A 22,313-nucleotide genomic window follows, 5' to 3' on the forward strand; every position below is an offset into this window, starting at 1 on the left:
AAGATGACTCTAAATTTAAATTGTTGTTGGTAGTAGATTTTATAATGGTTATTACAGAAAGTACGGTTTGTAAAATGGCTAAGAAGTGCTAAAAAAAAAAAAAAAGAAATAATCTGGTGAATATAAAAGTAGCCAAAATGAGTAAAGATTGGGTTTTGATAGGAAGGTTGTTTAGGGATAGGTTTTCAAAAGTTGATTAGGAGCATAAATGTGTATCTAGGTCTCATATGTGCTCCGTGGAGCGTATGAAAAACCACTGCAGTATTAAAAAAAGCTAAAAATTTAATAACGACGTTAACAATTTTAATTTGACATTTCATATTTAGTTGAAGACAATACATTGTTATTGACCAACACCAAAAATTTTGAAGACTCGGTTGATCTAATTTAGTGTAACCCTCGAAATTAGAATTGAAAAGATTTCACAAAAGTTTCTCCCAATCAATCAATAACATATTATTTTATTATTACTGTTAATATACGGGACCTACATTAAAGCAGGTCTGTGTTTGATTGCATGGACAATCTGCAGCGCTTTAAGAAAAGTATTCATCCGTTCATCAACGTGAGAACGACTTTACCTCCTGTGAGTCACTGGCAACCTGTTTGCATATTCATGCTTCTGGTGCGATAACGATTTTGAGAGTGTGGGTGGAAAGAAGGAGTACCTGGAGAAAACCCACGCGGGCAACGAGAACATGCAAACTACACATCGGAACATGAGCCAGGAGCGGTGCTGCTGTGAGGCAACTGTGCAAAGAAACACGGCTCTACCACCTGGATTTCACTTCTGCTTCATTGTTAAGCCTCACAAAACTTGATCTATGGGGGGGATGGTCAGATCTGCAGCGGAGAGTGATGTGGTTAAAAACTGGAATAGCCAGTGACTGGAGAAAAGCGTGTTTTGCTTGAAATATGAATTTCGAGGGTGCAGATCTGGCATAAAAAGTTAATCACAGAAGAACAGCGGAAATACTGAAGGAGCATTTAGTTCACCGCCACAGTGACTGACTTACTTACACACATCGCTTCATCCATGCTTTTTTTCCTTGCCCTAGGCAGGGGTCAAGATGCATTTAATTGAAGTAAGAATTAATATTTAAACTGGAAAAAAATATGTTTCTCTTGGTTTTCACCCTCATTACCGGCAGATAATGAAAAAAATCAGAGTGCGGGGTAAAATAGTCATTGCTCTTCTGACGTCGGCCTCCAGTTCTTCCTGATAAATGAACCCCAATAAGCTACGGTTAGAGAGAATTAATGATGGCGCTATATTTAGGAGGTTAAATAATTAGAAACTGAAGTGAGAAACAGAAATGATGTATAAACTGAGTTTGCCTGTGGTGGATCTTTGTGCTGAAATCATTAAAACACCGTTGCAGTCATTTGACTTTTCTGTTGGAGAACCTTTAAAGTGAAAAAGATTTTGTGTTTGTGAATATTTTTAGGCTCTGAAGAAAATCTACAAAATGTCAAGAACAAGGTCAGACTATGTCCAGTAAACTGTAAACTTTTCTGCAGCTTTGATTTGTTTAATTTCTAGCTACAAAGCATTAATAACGGTTCAGTTCAAAAGATAATTTTCTGTCACAGATGATATAGTTCAGTTTTTTTTTAAATGATTTTAAACAGCATTTTATTATCTATAAAGCTCAAAAGCTAAAACACTCAAGCATGAAATGGATAATTCACTAAACAAGAGTTCTTTAAAACTACAGTTTCAGATGAAAACCACGTATCATTTTCCACTTAAAGGGGCAGTATCATGTCAAAGTCAACTTTTTGGGGCTCCACATCATGTTAAAATGTTATTCCCCCATCATAAACACACCTGGAGTGTTGCTTCGATTATTCCATAAACGTTTGAGAAATCTTTTTTTCTCCATGGCAACCATTCAGGTGTGCAAAACGCCTGGTTGGACCTAGCTCCGCCTTCAAGGCGCAACTCCTCCTTGGAGCTGCAGTTTCAAAGCTTCCTCTTCACAGAGCAGCCCTCCCCTTTTCAGCTCCTTCAGACTAGCCAGCAGCAATTAGCAAACACCTGGTGGAACTGCACATCAGCTGAACTCGTTATACGAGCTTCTTCTCAGGAGAAAGAGTAGGAGTGTTTAAAGACACAGGGGCCCAATTTCAAGGCATTAAATCTGGAAGTAAAATTTCTTTTACTACTACATATATTTGATATATGTAGCATTTTTAGAACAACTGAAGGTGACACAATTACTTGTTTATGCTACAAAATGGCAATATGTACCTGGAAAACACATTAAACAACTTTAGCAATGTATGTGCTCCTCTTACACAACATCCAGCTACATGAGAAGTTCTTGATTGTGTCGCTGGTGTAAGTTTTTTTTCCATGTGTAGGAAAACTCTTCAGACACTCTGATGCAATCTGTTTGGACCTCAGTAAAAATATGAATATTTTTGTGTGCATTGTAGTCCAATGGGGAGCTGGCAGCATAAAATTCAATTTTACTGCTGACGTGTAAAAGCCTAGGTCTTGGTTTTCCACACTCAATTCCAGTTTAATCCGCTGGATTTCTCTTTGAGAGAAACAAGAGCTGAATGTTTGACGTAATGGTGCGTATTCAAAAAGAATGATGCGGATCGGTTTGGTCCCGTCTCTGCCTGTCCAGGAGCGCTTACTGCTGTCCTTGCTGCCCGCGCACATAGCCAGAGTGATGAAAGCCGAAATCATCCAACGGCTGCAGGGTCCAAACTTCGGTCGCACCGAGAGCACCAACAACTTCCACAACCTCTACGTTCAGCGGCACACCAACGTCAGGTACGGCTCCCGCTTCCTCCACCTGCTTCCTCCACACATAATAAAGGTTATGATTCTCTGCTCTCATCTTGGGGGCTTGATCGCTCCATCCTGTCCTCCCTTCCCCCCATCATCATCATCATCATCATCATCATCATCATCATCATCACCACTCTTTTCTCGCCACCTTGTGTCTGATTCCTCTCTACCTGCTGTTAAATTTGGATTTCTCGCCTTTTATTACTTTTTTTTTTTTTTTTGGCATCCATTTCCTCGCTCATGTTTCCGCTCCTATCTTTTCCTTTCCGGTCATCTCCTCTCGTGTTCTTACCTCACTTCTTTTCATCGCCATGGTGAAGTTCAGCTGAAATGTAGCCCCTCCCGGTCTCCCGTTTTACTCTAAGGTCACTTTACCAAACAGAAAAGGAGCTTTTGTCCTCGCCTCTCAATGACATCCCTCTCTGTGCGGTGAAGGTTTATCGTCACAGCACAGAGGCCACCAATCTTGGCTCACGATGAGAGCAACAGTCCCCGGAAAACCTTTTCTTTTTACGTCATCCCGGAGCTTTTCTCAAGAGGTTGTATTTCTGTCCAACTCCAGCCTCAGCTGGGTTTATGGGTGAAAGTGAAGTGTCCTTGCGTTGATCTCGCTATTATTCCTCCATTAATAACAAATTCTCATATGGTCCAGCGGGGAGAGGAGGCCAATTTCTTTTCACACTCAAGGACACGCGCACATGTCTGTGTTGCTTTACTGGGATCTACGCTGCCTAACATGCTTTTTCTTTTGTGACGCTGCTCAAATTCCTTTTTTTTTTTCTTTCTTTTTTTTGACGACAAGCTGGGTTTATGGAGTGTCGTCTGGTTTAAGCTACAGATGATGACTGAGCTGCTCTGAAATGGGGCCAATAAAACGTTCTCCGGTTCCCACATTTCCTTCTGTCTTCTAAGAGAAGCAGAAAAAGATTCAGAGTAACACATAGCAACACAATACAGTACAAACATACAGCGATTAAAGACTCGGCGTAGTGCACACACTGCAGAAACACAACATCTTACCAAGTGTTTTTGGTCTAGTTTCTAATGAAAATATATTAGTTCAATTGAAATAGGACAAAACTGACTAATGACTAATCAAATATTACTTGATATTATAAACAACAGAGCTTGTAAGTTAATAACTCTTTAATGTTTTTGGAAAAAGTCTCAACAGAAAAATGTCTTGTTATACATTGGCTGAAACAATCTGCCAATGAAAGTAGGACTTTTTTCAATCAATATTAAGGAATTACTGACTTAACAAAAGCTAATATACTGTATCTTGCTAAAAAGTTACTTGTAAGTTAGTTTTGACTTATTTAAAGTGTGCAAAGATATTTGTGCTACAAACGACACCAAAAAATATTTGGAAATATTGTGTGCTTTTGCAGTGGAATATTTATTTAGGAATCGTAATGTTGCATAAATGTTGATTTGATTTAATGAAGTGACCGTGGATATCAGCAGATATTATGTAACTAACAGAGGAAACATGAAAAGAAAAAAAAAAAGAAAAAGGAAAACGAGACATTTTCCTGTCAGAAAAACTTTATGCTCACAAACAACAACCGCAGTCCCAGTCACTAGAGCTATCGGTTGATGTTGAGGCATTAGCTGAAGTGTTCCCCTCCTTCTTTGGTTTGTCTCATCCCCTATGGCTGAGAGTTTTTTCTTCAAAATTTTGGGGCCAAACAGAAACATATTACTTTTGTTACGCTACTAGAAATCAAGCAGAGTAATGCATGTAATTTAGTTTCAGTTCGCCAAGTGAGAATCTTTATTCAAATCTCACCAGAAACTGTAAACATGCTGGTTTTGGGGTTTTATTGTCTTTTATCCCCTAAGAATCAACTCAAATAGTGACCATTTCTGAAAATAAGCAACTAAAACACATATGTTTTCATAACATCGCTATATGTTGTTTGTTTCTACTTTCTGCAGCATACTCTACGCCGATATTGTGGGCTTCACTCGGCTGGCCAGTGACTGCTCCCCTGGTGAACTTGTTCACATGCTGAATGAACTGTTTGGCAAATTTGACCAGATTGCTAAGGTAAAACAACTTCACATCACACACCTACATGTCTTGTTTTCCAGTCAAATGAGGGATCAATTTCTGAACATCACATTTCATCTAAACAATATTTACAGTTCAGGTGATTGTTGCATATTATGACAAGACTTTCTGTGTGCTTGTCTGGGATTGAAATGTAAGGATTTGATGAAAAAACAGATTTTTATCTCTGACTGAGGTTTTTTTTTTTTTTTTTTTAACCCCTCCAGGGGGTCTTTTTGTGGGCTCTAGTGTCCCTTATATGACAGTAGGCTGACAGGAAACGGGGGAAGGAGAGGGGGGAAGACATGCGGCAAATGTCGTCGGGTCCGGGAGTCGAACCCGCAACGCCCGCGTCGAGGACTCAAGGCCTCCAAATACGGGTCGCGCTACGCCCTACGCCACCACGGCACGCCCAGCTGACTGAGGTTTTAAGAGCTTGAGGTAGATGTGTGACAGTACACACATGTAAGAAAAAAACTTTTGGCACATCTATTAGGGAAGATTAAAGTTTCATTTACATTGAAAAAAGTGCTTTTTAATGTAAATTAGGTAGCTCTTAATTACTAAATTTCTCATGTCAAACTATGACAAGCTGAATGTAAACATCACTGGTTCTGAGAAAAACAGGCTAAAGTCCAAATCCAGCTGCCTGCTGCATTCAACCAGATCCGAATGCAGCATGAGATTTTCCTAGTCTCAGACATTCAGACCAGAAGTCAGTTTTCCCAACAGTTGTTCTTCCATGGTGCGTTCAGGTACAGCTGGTAACCAGATGTCCACTCAGTTCTGTATCGGCTGCTTTCTGTAATTCTAAAACATGCAGATAAAGTTGAATTATTGTCAGATTATTTTAACTTTGTTCGTGTAAAAAAAAAAACTAATAAGAAAAAAACTAATAAGAAAAAAAATTGTTTTTCATTTCACTATATGAAAAACGTAGCGAACCATGACTTTAGATCCGAAGTATGCGCCGAATCGCCATTTTAAAATAATGGATGTTTCAGGCTTAATCAAGTGATTTTTGTTTTTATTAACCCATTATTCAATCGCCGTATCCATGTTTTACCCTCTTCAGGCTAGGGGCCCGGGGGTGGGGAGTCTCAGCTTTTCACATTGCGAGATGCGGAGTCGACTCTGGACCGGCCGGGTCCAGTCAGAAAGTATTAGCTTATCCGACTGCACTGGGCTGATTATAAAACAGCCTAGATGACAATTTCTATTTCCGACCAAAAGCCGTTTGGGCCTTGTTATCGTCCGTTCTCCGAGCCCGGTGTGTGTGTGCGCGTGGAGGGGTGTGTGTGTATGTGCGTGTGGAGGCGTGGGTGTGTGCGTGTGTGTGTGTGCAGGATGCCCACAGTGAATACCAGTCTCATGGGTGCTCAGCTATAAGTTGAGTCAGGCTTCCTGAGCTTTGTGTCCAGTTTCTATCTCTTCCTGAAGCTGCAGTTACATAAAACAAAACAAAATAAAAGCTCCAACGGTGAGCTGTTACTCATCCCACATGTGGAATAAGAGCTAATGTGTCGTGCGTGTGGGCGACTAATTTTTTAGGCTTCATGGATTTGACTGCAAGAGTGCGAGTGCCGAGTGGAAGTGAGGAGTAAGATGAAATGCTAGCCACTAATAAAGGCGTCTAATCAATGCGGGTGTGGTTTGTTTGACTCGTTCTTTAAGGAAAACGAGTGCATGCGGATCAAGATCCTGGGCGACTGCTACTACTGCGTGTCCGGACTCCCGGAGTCGCTGCCGAACCACGCCAGGAACTGCGTGAAGATGGGCCTGGACATGTGTGAGGCCATCAAGTAAAACACCAATTCCACCCCCCTCCCCACCACCACCAACCTCACCAACACCCCTTCGCTCTCCCGCTCCTCACTCTTCTTCTTCTTCTTCTTCCTCTCCTCCACAAACACAAACAAACAAACACGTGCCTGTTAAACAGATTGAGCAGAAGGAATGTCAGATTAAATTACAGTTCTGTTTAAACACAGGGTGAATTCAACATGATAAGCCTCTGAACCGACAGTAAAAATTCAAGCAGATGAGTACATATCGTGGTTTATGTGTTTATTGTTTTCTTGCTCTCCGTCTCTCGTTCATACGTAGAGATGCGCATTATTTTGACGGACAGATGTGTTTTTGGCTGGCCAGCGCTGACCTTTAATCACAGTCGGCAATTAGTCCCCGCAATTACAAAGCAGTTTGTGGATTTCACTGTTGCTTTTTTTTTATTTTATTGTCCAACTGATTTTAATTAGATTGTGGACAAAAAAATGTTTCTGTTTGGTGAGGACTCAAACTGCGGTCTACTTTGGCCTCTGATGTGTTTTTTTAAAATTGTTTATCAGAACTACTTTCAAAGCCTTGCAAAAGGGTTAATACTCGCTGAACTTTTTTGTTGCAGCCACACACTTCACTGTAATGTATCTGGACTTTATTTGTCAGACCAAAATAGAGCATAATTGTGAAGTGGATTGTTTTCCATTGTAGCTTTTGCTGGATTTTTAAGCACACAACTAATAATCCCCTTTCCACTATACAGTCACAGCGCAGTTCGACCCGACTCAGCTATATAGTCTACACGGTTTAAGGGTTCCTCCATTGCAATTGATTATCAACTTTAGCGGGTGGGGTTGTCATAGCAAGGCGTTTCCAGAGTCTGAAAAGCATCGAGATGTGATCTACAGGTGAAAAGTAGCTTAAATTAAAACGGGCATAAAGCATCTTTTATTAATTCTTACGCGTACTGTCCCTTTAAATTGTGGTGTTAATGTTATGCATAGGTAAGACTACAAATGGCCACCTGTGGTGACGTCATAAAGCGACAGGCTTAAGTAGTCCAGGTGAGGCTGATTGTGGCAATGAAGTCTGGCTGGATGTTTGGTGATCCGGGAATAAACTGATAACGATGATACAGTTCGACTCAGCGCATTTTTCTTAAAAACACGACAAAATAAACTAAACTTGTGACACAAACAGAACGCAACGCAACAATGGAGGACATGGAAGCTCTGATGAACAGTCTGTGGCTTTTTTTTCAAAAAGAGGAGGACAGCCAGAAAAAGGTCGAAACTCTCTGGAGAAGTTTTTACGAGCCGCGGGTCGAATCTTTGTAAGTGAATTGCTCTTGTTACGCCGTAGCCAATCAGTGCTTACTCCACTTGAGCAGCGGCGGAGATTGGATCCAATCAATCACATCCCAGATGATTTGCACCTGACTCACCCTGCGGTTACAACAAGCTGAGAGGCGTTAAACAAAAGCTAAAAACGGGAGAAGTTACACTGCTAGCTTAAGTGTTGGTCTAAAACCGAAATCAGTAAAATCTTTGTTAAAATAAAATGTTGCGTTGGATCACGTTTGGACACAATGCCAATGGGTTGAATTTTCAGGGTCCATCTAAACTCTACTCCAGAACTCCCATGATCCTCTTGGTTGCTTCTCTAATTAATTTGATCCTGCCAGTTTAGGTGGCCGACCATATCGTCTTCGATTTTTCAGAAGATGAACTGAGCAGGGCCCTGAGAGACGTTCAAAACTAAAGTTCTAACAAAATACATTGAAGTCTGTGGTTGCAACATGAAGGGGACTTGAACACACGATTCATCCTCTCCTTGGATGTCGCCCTCCGGTGAAAACAGAGGTCCGTTTCTGCTCTGTCCCCCCCTGTCCACAGGAAGGTCCGCGACGCCACCGGGGTGGACATCAACATGCGCGTCGGCGTCCATTCTGGGAACGTCCTCTGCGGCGTGATCGGCCTCCGCAAGTGGCAGTACGACGTGTGGTCGCACGACGTCACGCTGGCCAATCACATGGAGGCGGGAGGAGTGCCGGGGTGAGAATCCTCAAACGGACGCAGCAATTTCACAGCAGTGTTTGTTCATAAATTACTGTGCAACCATTACGGTGGCCCCTAAAGGACAAACGCACTTTCAGTGGGACTTGGAACATGAGACAAGTCTGTTTATAATTACACTTATTATAGCATTTTAGTAAATTATAGCTACCTCAGTTGACTAAGCAGCTCTGCATTAGTTATGTCACAATTAGGTCTGCCTGCCTGGTGCTGTAACAAGCTCGTGAAAATTGGCCGGTGGGTTGGTATACGCTTCTCTGAAAATAAGCTCTCTAGTACCGCAGTGTTGCCTCACCGGGCTACTAATGGTTTGTCTCCTGCTAAGAGGTATTTGGAGGGGAGAAAAAAAAAATAATAAAAAAATAAAAACCCACATCGGCTGAAAAAATAAAAACAAAATGTATTTCCATCTTCTCCTAACTGTGCGTGCGAAGGTAACAAACAGAGATGAGAAGGGAGAACTGCAGGCGGGAGTGGTTCGAAAGCCGGCGAGCAAACAACCTATTTTTTTGTTTTGTGTTGTTTTCATAAAAGCCGTCAACAGCACGGTGACGCAGGGACTTCGCCTCTCATTATGTGTCCGCTCATTCATCTCCAGGCGGGTCCACATCTCCTCGGTGACGCTGGAGCACCTGAAAGGCTCGTACAAGGTGGAGCCCGGAGACGGACAGAGCAGAGACTCCTACCTGAAAGAGCACAATGTGGTCACCTACCTGGTCATCAACCCCAAGGTGAGAAGCCGCCGCATGGATCCATTGGCCCATTGGAAACTCACCTACCAGTGTCACAAGTCTTAACCTGTAACAATGAATATAAATGACTGGAAGACTAATTATCTCCAGTGGAGGGAACAAAAATAACTAACTACCTCCATGCAGATTTATTCTGTTGTGTTTGCCAATAAAATACAAAAAATATATAATTTGAGAGCAAATCAAAACAAAATCTTTTTTGAGGTGGAGTTGAGTCACCACAGTACGAAATTAAGATAACATTTCAAGACTGAATCTGAAACTAAAGTATTGATCAACTAATATTGATTCGATGCCGACTTGGTATCGATGCTTTAGATCAATCCAAAACCAAGGGCTTTATTTTTGTAAGTGATTTTATTTTTCATAACTATGAGAAGGACTCATTCAGCTGGTCTCCTTCTCAGATCTAAGCAGAAATAAAAAAAATACATTTTAGTTGAATATTTTTATTTTTTGAAATTACTCATCTTTTGGGTACATTTAAAAACCTTTTTTTTCTTCTTCTTCATTTGCAGCTCTAGACAAGTTATATTTTCTCACTCTGGGGCAAAAGCTTTGCTTTCCATGGTCACATAAAAACCCAATAAAACAGATGAAATCGTGTGGCTGTGATGTGATAAAATGTGGCAAACTTGTACAACGTGCTGTAATTATACGGTTTTGGGTAATTATAACAAGTCAAAACAGCCGAAAAGCAATCTCCCTCTGTACATTTGGACACCCTCGTCAAGGTTAGCCCAGAAAAAAAAAAAAACAACCACAGACTAATCATCTTCACCCTTCCTCCTGCTCTCGGACGCGCCGCTAATAAACACAGACATTGTCAAGTAGTGGAAAAATAATAGAGTGTAGCAGTGACTAAATGTTATCAAATGTTGGCAGGTGTTTGGTCAGTCTCTCGGCTCGGAGAGGATTATGTTTACGAGCGCGCTCTCCGCTGCGGGCGCAGTGAGAGGATTGTGACATTGTGCAGCTCCTCCTGACAAAACAGGACATTAAGGTCTGATTGGGGATATTTAAAGGACCTGACTCTTCTGTGAACCGTCCATGGAGAACATCGCTTTTTTTTTTCTTTTTTTTTTAATAATTCCCCTGACATCCAGAGCGCGCTCAAATTGTTTGGCTTGGCAACAGACAAAAAAAATAAATAAATAAATTTAGCTTTAACCGGAGCATTCAGTTTATTTACATGGCTTACGTTTATCTTTTCCTTCTTCTTCACCAAAATGTTGTCACTGTAATTAATAGATTTTTGCACATGTCCACTGAGCTTTTTTTTTTTTTTTCGGTATTCTAATAAGTATCAAGACGAGGCTGCAGGTGCTCTCTGACATTTTCATTGAGCCCAGTCCAAACATGGTGCCCGTACCACAGAAGGTGTCATCTCTGCTGTCACTGTCATTAAGCATCACTGTTGGAGCTGAAAATAGCCTCAGCCGGACTTTTTTTTTTGTATGCGTGTATGTGTGTGTGTGTGTGTGTGTGTGTGTGTGTGTGTGTGTGTGTGTGTGTGTGTGTGGCTTGCGAGCAATTAAAACGCATCGCCCGAGGTGCAGCTCTTAATCCTCCGCAGATTCAACTCGAGTGGAACTCTCTTTGTTAGCAGAAAAACACTCGTCGCCAAAATAAACGCCGGCCGCTGCGTCATTCGCTGCTGAAAAAAAGTGTTTCAAGTGGCTTAAAACCACTGACAGGCGAGTGGAAGGTGTGGAAGGCTGTCAGACGTCCCCAGCTTCCCCCTCTCCCGGCTCACTGTCCTTCTCGCTTTTATGCCCAAAGAATCGGTGCATTTTCACCTGTCGGGTTTCCTCTTTTTTTTTCAAAATTTTGTCCTCAGATGGAGAGGCACAGCCCGCTGCTGGGCGTGCGTTCCCGACCGTCTCTGGACGGGGGGAAGATGAGGGCGTCCGTCCGGATGACCCGCTACCTGGAGTCCTGGGGGGCGGCCAAGCCCTTCGCCAACCTCCACCACCGAGACAGCATGACGGCGGACAACGGCAAGATCAACACTAGAGTGAGTGGCCTGTGTCTGTTTGTCTCTGCCTTACCCGCGCACAGAGCGCCGGCGTTCACAGTGAATACGTTTTATGTTCCAGGACGTTCCTATGGGGCAGTACTACTTCCAAAAAAGAGAAAGGTGAGAGAGGTGTTACTCCTGTTCAAGGCACAAGCAGCAGTTTGCAGTTTCCGGTTTTAAAACACAAACTTACAGTATATGTGTTTTCATTGTGACTAAGTGCGATTAAATCAACCCAAATAGTTCAGATTGCGTTCGTGGAGAAACTGCAAAAACTCAAAATCTTACCAAGTATTTTTGGTCGAGTTTCTAGTTCACGTATCTTTGTACATTTGAAATAAAACAGACAAACTCACAAGTAACGTTTCTGCAAGACAAAGGAGCTTATTTAAAGTCAATAATTACTTAATATTGATGAAAAAGTGCTAATTCCAGTGGCAGATTGTTTCACTTACAACAAGACATTTTTCCCACATTATAATTAAAATAATCTGCCAATAGAAGTAGTAGTTTTTCAAAGGCTTTCATTTATTAAAGTTTAATTGTTGGTCAATCACATAAAAACTCCATGAAACACACTGACGCTTGTTGGCATTTCTTATCTTTTTCTTCGGCTTTAATCATGTTCTTCTTTTCCTTTAACTGAAGATCCAAATCGCAGAGAAAAAGATTTGAGGAAGAACTCAACGAGCGAATGATTCGCACCATCGATGGCATCAACTCACAGAAGTAAGCTCAATGTCTGCTGAGAAACCCTCCTGTTTATCAAGCATAATTAAAGATAAATCATATAAAAATACAGATAAAAATAAATGCAATGGAAACTGAAAGTCAGTATCTCTTTCTGAACAGAAAAACATTTCATGTTATCAAGTCCAAGTTTTACTCTCAATCAAAATGAGTTTCAGGCAGAAACTGAAACTAATTCATCTGCAAACAGCAAAAAATCAAAAGACATCTTAAGACATGTATTGGACCACACAAATGCAACTTTTTGGAGAATATTAACTATTTAGCATTGATTGTGTAGCTGGTAGAGGGTGGATGTAACTTTACACACTTATGCTTTATTCTGAACCAGCACACTGCAAAAACAAAAAATCTTACCAAGTAATTTTTTCCAGCTTCAAGTTTTTATATCTTAGTTCACTTGAAAAAAACTAAGCGAATGTACAAGTAACTTTTCAGCAATAAATAGGAGCTTGTTTTTAGTCAGTAATTCCTTGACATAGATAAGAAAGTACTACTTCCATTGGCTGATAATTTCACTTACAACAAGACATTTTTTCCATGTTATAAGTGAAATAATCTGACAATAAATTTAGTGCTTTTTGATCAAAATTAAGAAATTGTTGACTTAAAACAACCTCCTATATCTTGCTGAAAAGTTACTTGTAAGTTAGTTTTGTCTTATTTCAATAAAACTAAGATATTTGCACTAGAAACTGGAATAAATTACGTGGTAAGATTTTGTTTTTTTGCAGTGTACAATCTGGTTTGGAGGGAGGTTTCGATACATCATCAAAAGAAAAAACCCAAAAAGTCTCTACAGTAAAACACACCAGAGGAACCATGATGGATACGGAGATATTTTAGGCAACACAAAGAGAAATTCTTTAGGCTAATGCATCTGATCAATGTAGTTATGTGCTTGATATGGTGCTGGGATCACACGAGGGACCACAACTTCCTTCTTAACATCAACCGTTATCACCTATCCTCTCCTGAGGAAAGTTACCAAACTCACTTATGCTAGTTCCTCCTGAGACCAAATCAAGGTGAAGGCCCCTCCACCTACAGCGTCTCAGCTGGTAAATAAGGCATCAGGAGGATTGACTCGTCGTCCTGTGGTCTGTCTGCTCCCGTTGTGTTTCCAGACAGTGGCTGAAGTCTGAGGACATCCAGAGGATCTCATTGTTCTTTCACAACAAAGCGCTGGAGAAGGAGGTAGGCGAAAGCATACACAACCGCAGACAGCTCGATCCACCGGGGAAACAAATCAATGGAACAATGTGGAATAAAAAAGACAGTTTGTCACAGAGAGACTGCAGGCTTGTCAAAGTCTCTGATCAGCTTTGTCTTCCCACTTTTGAAACTTTATCCTGAAGTTGTTGTTGTTCCGGTAAACATTTCAGGTTGTTTCTGCTTCTCTTTTGTTGAATTTTAGACGCGCTTCGAGAAAATGACCGCAGTGCCTTTGCTAAAGTATTAAAACCTCTTGAATTTTTTAATACTTTACTGTGTTACATTCACAAAATAAATCGTTATTTTGTGAGATTTTATTTGTGAGACCAGCATAAAGTAGAGTGTACAGTAATTGTGAATTGGGAGGAAACCAACTTTTTTCCTGAGTCGATAGGTGAAAGTGGGAGATTGAAGACTTCTGCAAAAATAGCGTCACTGTTGGACGATGTTTCCCACAGCATGCGTTAGTCTGATGCTGAACTGGAGAGGTCTTTTGGTGAAAAATTGCTGCGTCCTCAGTGCCTCAGTGCACAAAGAAGCATTTGCTCCAGAATTATGATGGATGGATTGGACAGTTTTTGTAATAATACCGCTTTAAATTTCTTAACCTATCTTCCATGTTCTATAAGAGTGTATTCACACCAGCCTTGTTTAGTCCACTTTAATCATAAACTTTTGTTCATTTGCCTGGAAAGTCAGGTTCATTTGGGGAGGTGCAATTAAACTCTGATTTGGATCAAATGGCAAACTGTAGTCTGCTTTAAACCTACGTTTTGGTTCATTTGAAGTGAACTCTAGTCCATTTCGAAAGCATATATAGTTGAAAATTGGACCGGAGACCGCTCCAAAAGCAAGACATGAGCTATAGCACAGGGCATTCTGGGTAAATACAACCAAAACAAACACTTGTCTAAAACTAACGGCAGAAATAGCATGTAATCTTTTGCCAATAAGATAAGCGAAAACCTACAAACGGTATAAACTGTTCACCTCTGTCAAAGGAGGAAGTTGCACTCTTGTCTTCTTCTGAGGTTTTCATATCATTTCCTTCAGTCGTCCTTGGTTTAGCGCCCGCACAGGCAAGGGGAGTGAACAGGTTCCTCAAAGGGTTTGGCTTGTTTTACACATGTAACAAATGTTGCAATTTTGGTCCCAAATCAAACTGAGTCTATCAGACAATCAGGCAATAAAGAGCCTCCAAGGTCTTTACAGACCAGCTAGATTGAAACTGAGATTGCGTTACATCCAGCAGGACTCTGGTTACTAATTAAGTGACTTTTGTACAGGATTTTATTTATTGACTGATCTGTTGGTCTACATAAAATCTCAACAAAATAGCCTCTGTTAACTCCTTCTGGTTGTGATGTTACGTTCATGGTTGATTACGCTTTGCAGCATTCTGCTTGATCCCAGAAGCATCTTTCTCATATTTATGTTCTCTCAACAGTACAGATCCACCACCTTACCTTCCTTCAAGTACTACGTCACCTGCGCCTGCCTCATATTCTGCTGTATATTCGTGGTGCAGATCCTCGTCTTGCCCAAGTAAGTCTTTGGTCCCTTTCACTCGACTCGCATGGCACACTCCGCCGGCAGCGTCGGCCGCCTCCAGCTGCGGTGGCACGCTGATGCGCAAAAGCCATTTGACGCCAGCTGCCTCATCAACGGGGACCCGGCTGAAATGAAAGAGGCAGGGGAGCAAGACGCAGAATGTTTAAAAAGCCTATGGAGATGAAAGGGCACCATGTCTGCCAGTGATTATAGATCAGGTGAATCAAAAGCGTGGCGTCGCTTCCACGGCGAGGACAGAAATTCGCAGTCATGCTAATTTACCGCTTCTCTGAGCCAAAGGCGTAATTCCGCTTCTGAGAGGCCATTGATTTTCTAATTTGTGTCTCTCTCCCCACGCCGCTCGCCGCTACATTGCTCCGCAACGTCGAGACGTTACCTCATCTGTTTTATGGCAGTCGTATTTAATTTTCTGCCGAGCGGTATTTATGCTCAAGAAAAATGTCCGTATTGAAAGCTTTGCTTCCGGAGGTCCGGAGATGCCCTAAAATTTCCTGTTATGTCCCATTACTGTGAATGGATTGCAGCTCTGACACAGAGCAGTAGAAACTTCATCACGGTTATGCGGCCCTGGATGACTCTGCTGAGTGTGTTTGTGTTGCAGAACTGCTGTGCTGGGGATCTCGTTCGGCCTGACGTTCCTGCTGTTGGCTTTGATCCTCCTCCTTTGCTTCGCTGGTCACATTCTGGTGGGTTTGCTCAGTCTTTGCCTGACTATATACACACACACACACACACACTCTCACATGTTATCTTCTACTGTCTTTACCAGGACTTTACATCGACTTCCATTCGTTTATATAGCCTAACCCTGACCATTACCATGGTAACCATTACCAGGGCATGCCTCGTTATAAACCCTATACATAACCTAAACTCAAGTCACAACAACACTTATCCAAAAGCAGTTGGTCCCCACAACGTAGTATGTAGTAGGAAAATGGTCTTTACAACTCACACACATCATTGTATTTCAACATAATTGAGGACTTTGTGTTCACTCCCATTTGTTTTAATCAATCAATTAATCAATCAAGTTTATTTGTATTGCACATCTCAGTGACACGGCAGTTCAAAGTGCTTTTCACTATAAAACATTATGCAGTAACTAAATATGAAACGGTGATAGACATTTCTCAAAAACCTTAATCAAAATCCTCAAACAAACATATTGATCAATGCTTCAGTTGCTACTAATCAAAGGCAACTCTTAAAAAGGTGGATTTTTAGTCTTGATTTAAAGGAGCTCAGTGTTTCTGCATCTTTGCAGTTTTCTGGAAGTTTGTTCCAGATTTGTGGTCCATAGAAGCTGAATGCTATTTCTCCATGTTTGGTTCTGGATCTGGGGAGGTAGAGCAGAACCAGCAGGCCTAAGGGGCATGAAAGGTTGATACAACAGCAGCAGATCTTTAATGTGTTGTGGTGCTAAGCTATGATTTATAAACTAACAGCAGTATTTTAAAGTTGATTCTCTGAGCTACAGGGAGCCAGTGTAATCATGGAAATGTTCTTCAGGTGGTAAAAGGCCGACTTTATTACTGTCTTTATGTTTCTCTGAAGGTTCAGGTTTCAGTCCATCGTCACATCCAGATTTCAGGCACCTTTCACAACAGGTATTTAAAATTTTGCCACAGACTGTAAGTTGGATTTAGGTCTGGACTTTGACTGGTCTTTGATTTAAACAGTTTATTGTAGCGATGTGTCTACTTCTAAAGGCAGTGGTTTGTCATAGTAGAGGTAATGCAAATGTCACTCTCTTCACAAAAAGTCAACTGCTCTTACATAAAGTGTTCAAAGCTATATTTTAAATTTAGCTCTACGCATTTAATCTTCTGTTCTGTTAACTAACTTATTTTACAAGTGTGCAGACAGTCAGAGGAATTTCATATGCCACTGTTTGCGTTGCATGTTTACGGTTTCTCCGCTCTCATTCTGCAAATGTGGATTCGCATAGTGTTAGTTTACGTACGTGATATTTTTATCGCTCCCATCTGCACACATTTAAAGATTTACTGAACGTGTGAGAAATCCACCCACTGGATGTGGCATATAAAGAAATCTGCTCTGTATTCATTCAGAGACTGAGAGCCCCGAAGAGCAGTGTCTCATGAATAAATGATTTCATGCGTTCTCTGCCAATCTCCATATCTGGTCTTTTGGAACTGTGGAAATCACTGAGCACGTCGGCTCAAACGCTTTAAGTCAAACGTCGCTTCTGGATACGTTACAGTTTTGTACTATCATGAGATGAAAACTCGGGCTTTCATTAATTATTTGGCCGTCACTGTAAGTTGCGGCGTCAATTTTAGGAGACTACTGTGAGAGACGAGGAAAGACGACTGGAGGACATCAGCCTAATTTTGACAGGCTTGTCTCCTATGAGTTTATGAATTTCTAGATATTCTTTGTGTTTAGAATAACTTTTTAAAACATTCCTTTCTTAGTTGAATTCTGAATTAGCTCCAACATAAATATTTAGTTAGGAAACTAAATGTTTAGTTTTCAAGCAACATATTCAGCTCCAAGCGAAGTATTAAGTTAACAAGCAACATTTAGTTTGAAGCTAAATACGGAGCCTGCTAGCTGAGGTTAAAAGGTAATTTTGAAGCTACATATTTGTGCTAAATAGTCCTTTTGAAGCTAAATTCACAGCTTGCTAGCTAAATATTTAGGTTACAGCTAAAGTTTGAAGCTAAATATTTAGGTTACAGCTAAAGTTTGAAGCTAAATATTTAGCCTCAAAATATTAGCTTGCTAGCTAGATATTTTTGCTTTAAACAAAATAATAAGCTAGCAAGCTACATATTTAGTTTGAAGTTAAATATGGAGCTCGCTAGCTAAATATCTCGGTTAGAGGTAAAGTTTGTTAAGGAAATATGATTATTTTAGTGCTTAATACAGTTAATCTTAAAAGATATATGGAACACTCTTATTTTGAACAGGTTTGTGTTGAGCATTTAAAACTAAACCAGATGGGTAAGCATTCAGAGACACAGGAACCAAATGCAGATTAAGGGAGATCTCTCAATGGGACCCCCACTGTGAGGCCAGGCCACAGGCGAAGCCATAAAATTAGCATTTTCCTTGGGAGACAGAGACTTTAGATTTCTCAGGTATCTGTGAGGTCTTATCCCAGGTCGTTCTGTACTCAGAATGACCGTGGGAGCCACGGGGGGTCAGGGCCAGCTATCCGCTCTTTTGTTTTGGTAGAAGGCAGATGGTCTTTTGATCTTTGCGTAGATTGAGGGGAGTTTCCAAGTTTCCCTGGGAGTTTCCAATAGGTCAACAAGGGGAACGCCTAGAATGCATAAATTAAATAGAGAAACACCTCTTTACTATAAGATTTCGTGTTAGGAGAGAAAAATCCAGAGAGTTGCCACTTTTTTGCTTTTTTTGCATTGGCTCTCTCTCCAAAGACGTCTTTGCTGTTTGTTTGTCTTTGTTTCGTGTTTGTTTGTTTCCCCTTGTGTGTCTTTATTTTTATGAGAAAAATGCATATCTCTGTTCCTCTGCAGCTTTGTTGTTGATTGCTTTGTATGAGATTAAACTCTGTGATCTGTGACGTCAACACGCTTTGTTGTTGTTTCGTTTTAGCAGCGCGCCGCCACTCGCCAAGGACTCGGGAGAGAAAAGAGGAAAGAGCCAAAACTTTTGTCCAAAACTAGCGTTAAATTACCTCTTTTTTTACAAGTTTTAAGCGAAATATTTGGTTAGCACAGTAAATATTTAGTTTGACCCTAAATATATAGGTTGCTAAGTAAATATTTATTTCAAAGCTAAAGTTTGAAACAAAAATATTTAGCTAGCAACTTAATAATTAGCCTCAAACTATTTAGCTTGCTAGGTAAATATTTTTTTTCAATTTAAATATAGTTTGGAGCTAAAAATATAAAATAGTTTTCTCTTTTTTTTCTTGCCAATTAAATATTTAGTTTGAAAATGTAACATCTATAATTAAATAAATAAAATGGTGAAAATACAAGAGAATTTTTTTTTTAGCTTTTCTGACAGACTAAATAAGCCAAGTTATTACTGTTAAGCAGTGTAACTTTCTAAATGTTACTATGTGTCATGGTAACACACTCCTGAGAGTAACCATCTACACACCTTTGGTCATGAAAGTGATTCGAACACTGTCCTAAAATGATTTGGAGAGGTGACCCTGTAGTTTTGGAAATGTAGCGCATAATGTGTAATCCAAGGAAATTCTGCTTTAGTTTTCTTTGTACTTTATTTATTCAGCTTTTCCACACTTGTCTCCCATCTTTGTCCTCATCCCTCTCTGTTCTTGTCCTAAGTTTAAATCGCTTTTTTCTCTCTTATGTATTACACTTTCCAAAACCCATATTCTGCTACCTGCCTCCCTCCACTGTCATTAAGAAAATAAAATAAAAAGTTGTTGCGATAAGGCATAAAATGTCTTGGGTCCATGAAATATTTACAAGCATTTTTTTTTTATAAGTTGTATTTTCCAAACCATCCTAATTTTTCGTACTGGAACAGTTACTGTGACTAGTTCAGAAACACATTTGAATATTTAACAAATATTTTCTTTGTATTGAATTAAATCAAGTCAAAGCCCCCATTGCACTTTAGCTGCTTCTCATCCAGCTTGAGGAGAGCGCTGTTGGTATTTCCATGCTGACACGGTTACCTGACTCTGGGGCTCCACTGCCGATCAATAAAAGATTCCTCGCTCAAGAAGCCCATTTCCATCTTCCTCCCCAGGAGAGTAGTATCACCCAGTAAGTGGGTCAGTTTTAATTGCTGGGAGGATAACCAATAACCTTGGGTCTGTCCTGACCCAGGAGTCGGACTCGTATTCTGTTTAATTAGAAACAGAAGGCGGGAACAAAAAAAATCAGGTTTGATGAGTTCGTAAATCAATTTAACAGTCCGCGTATTCCCAGCGAAAGACCCCGTGGTCACTGCTGAAAGAGCAGCTAATTGGCTAACGAGGAGGCAAAACAGTGGGCGCATGTTTTATCTCCGCGCGACTGGTCGGCTTCACGGACGTCACTGTTAACGAGGCACATTATTGCTAAAGAACATTCTCTGTTCGTCTGTGGAAGAGTTCATTACGCGCTCGCTGCGATCAAATGCGTTTTCTGGGAAAACGTCCTTTCGGACCAAATTAGCCAAGCCACTGCTAAGAGAAGGAAGGCACCGTGTCAACGGCTGGAGAGACGGCTTTCAAGATAGAAAGATAAAGGGATTGGTGTTTCATGGGAATTAAAAATAATATCTGACCTTAAAAAAAAGGGGGGGGATACATCCTAATGTTAATGCTAATGTTCCTCCCTTCTTGTTTAAAAGCGTCCCTGTACCAGGAAACCAATTTAAAAGTGTGAGAGCCATTAGAGCTCATGCAGTGTGAACATGCTGCGTTGAAGAGCAAGCAATAATGGGTACCAGTCACACTTCTGGACTCGGGAGAATGATTTCAAAGTAGCACAACGTCCAGAAGAACTCTTAAATTACAAAAGGAGCTCGGTCCAAACTTTTATAAGAAAATTAAAAAGTTGGACCATTTTAATAAGCTAGAATTGAGTATTTCAATGGGGACACGTTTGTTGGCAGACCTGGTGAAGATGTGTGAAAAACCTTAAGATGATTACTATTTCAGTTCAAAAATACTTTAGCGATCTCAAAGGGAAAGTAAATGTTGTAACTTATATTTACTTAAAATGGAGTTATTGTAGATGGTGACAGTAGCATATGCTGTCAAATGAAAAAATGTGAAAAAAAATCCAACCTTATTATGTTGAGTACATTTGTTCTGTGTACAGTAAGTAATATTTATTTTTCTTTTTTGAATCACAGTTGATGTGTGATCAGTTATTAGTTTCCTGCCAGACTTCATCAGATGTTTATTTCAAAGGGTTTTATGTTGCAATACGTTTCAACAAGATTTTGGGAGTGAAACAGGCCCACAGCATCACAGATCCTCCACCATGCTAAACAGTGGGAGTAATCCCCCTTTTCACCTCCTCACCTTCTGCTTTACACTGCACTAACAAAACATCAAAAAGTATCTTTGGTCTAGTTTATAGTGACCAAAATATCTTAGTACACTTGAAATGAGACAAAACTAACTCACAAGTAAGTTTTCAGCAAGACATAAAAGCTTATTTTAAGTAAATAATTCCTTAACATTGACAAAAAAAAATGCTTGTTCCATTTGCAGATTTTTCCACTTATAACACGGGAAAATGTCTTGTAAGTGAAATAATTTAACAAGAACCTTTTCATCAATATTAAGGAATTCTTGACTACAAACAAGCTCCTCTATCTTGTTGTAAGTTAGTTTTGTCTGATTTTACCGGGGTTGCAAACTAATTTATATGCATCTATTGCATTCTGTGTGTTTTATATGATCAGTTTTTAGGGTTGATTTTTTTAAGTGTATATTGCTAATATTATTTTAAACAAATATGCTGGAAGTTTGTTCACTGCTCCCTCCTTTTCCCCGCTGCATCTTTGAGTCACTCCTGCTGTTTCCTTGGATCCACAGCAGGGAGGGAAGGGGTCCTTCTGCTCTCTGCCATGGCTGCCGGCTTCCTCTCGCATCATCGTCACCAACAACCCCTGGCTGCGATTGGTCCTCACCATGACGACCACGGCTCTCATACTGGTGATGGCTGTGTTCAATATGGTGAGACTGGCTGGGTAGAAAATGTTGCGAATGTAGTTTGTCTTCCTGCGACTGGTGGGTGTGTGCATGATCAGCAAGCAGCTGCAGATAAAGTGTTGGCCTGTGTGGTATTTATAGCAGCAAGGAATGCAATAAACTGTGGGTTCGGTTTTATGAAGTCAAATACTGCAGCGTTACCAGCAAAAATAATCACAGAGGATAACTAATGCAGAGTTGGAGGCAGATCAGATATTTCCTACCCAGTAGGAGCAGAACTCCTCCGTTTGGCCTTTGCACCGTTGTTCTAACAGCAAGGATGTCGAATAGTTGAGAACTTTATCGACGTTTCTGCAAATCTGCCGTTAATGTCAGAAGTTTACCTACAGCACTTTGTGTCTTGATGAATATGAATATATAACCATGAATATAAACTGTTCCTTTTTTTTGTAAGATGAATTCAATTAAAAAAATTTGGATTTTCACTAAGGATGCACTGATCCACTTTTTTTTACCGATACCGATCTCTGAGGTTTAGTATCGGCTGATACCGATCCAATACAGATGCTGAATTGACTTAAACGTTTCTTTTTTTTAACACGGAGACATAAATTTGCTAGTCAGTTTCTGTTTAGGATATTTTATGATTTAACACCATTG

General features: G+C 40.4%; 1 protein-coding gene across 4 annotated transcripts in view; it reads left to right on the plus strand.

Moving 5' to 3' along the window:
• Positions 1–22,313, plus strand: part of adcy2b (adenylate cyclase 2b (brain)) — a 66,391-nt gene that overhangs the window by 27,296 nt on the left and 16,782 nt on the right. For 2 of the 4 annotated variants that reach the window (XM_028036315.1, XM_028036312.1), the window contains exons 5-16: positions 2,640–2,788; positions 4,748–4,859; positions 6,537–6,664; positions 8,537–8,695; positions 9,315–9,447; positions 11,309–11,485; positions 11,568–11,608; positions 12,137–12,217; positions 13,366–13,435; positions 14,901–14,998; positions 15,627–15,711; positions 21,537–21,677. In XM_028036315.1, coding sequence (XP_027892116.1) covers positions 2,640–2,788; positions 4,748–4,859; positions 6,537–6,664; positions 8,537–8,695; positions 9,315–9,447; positions 11,309–11,485; positions 11,568–11,608; positions 12,137–12,217; positions 13,366–13,435; positions 14,901–14,998; positions 15,627–15,711; positions 21,537–21,677 — 1,374 coding nt within the window. The remainder of the gene's footprint in view (positions 1–2,639; positions 2,789–4,747; positions 4,860–6,536; positions 6,665–8,536; positions 8,696–9,314; positions 9,448–11,308; positions 11,486–11,567; positions 11,609–12,136; positions 12,218–13,365; positions 13,436–14,900; positions 14,999–15,626; positions 15,712–21,536; positions 21,678–22,313) is intronic. The other 2 variants (XM_028036313.1, XM_028036314.1) reach the window with 2 other exon arrangements.

The sequence above is a fragment of the Xiphophorus couchianus genome, chromosome 13, assembly GCF_001444195.1.
Source record: "Xiphophorus couchianus chromosome 13, X_couchianus-1.0, whole genome shotgun sequence".
In the NCBI taxonomy this organism is placed as follows: domain Eukaryota; kingdom Metazoa; phylum Chordata; class Actinopteri; order Cyprinodontiformes; family Poeciliidae; genus Xiphophorus; species Xiphophorus couchianus.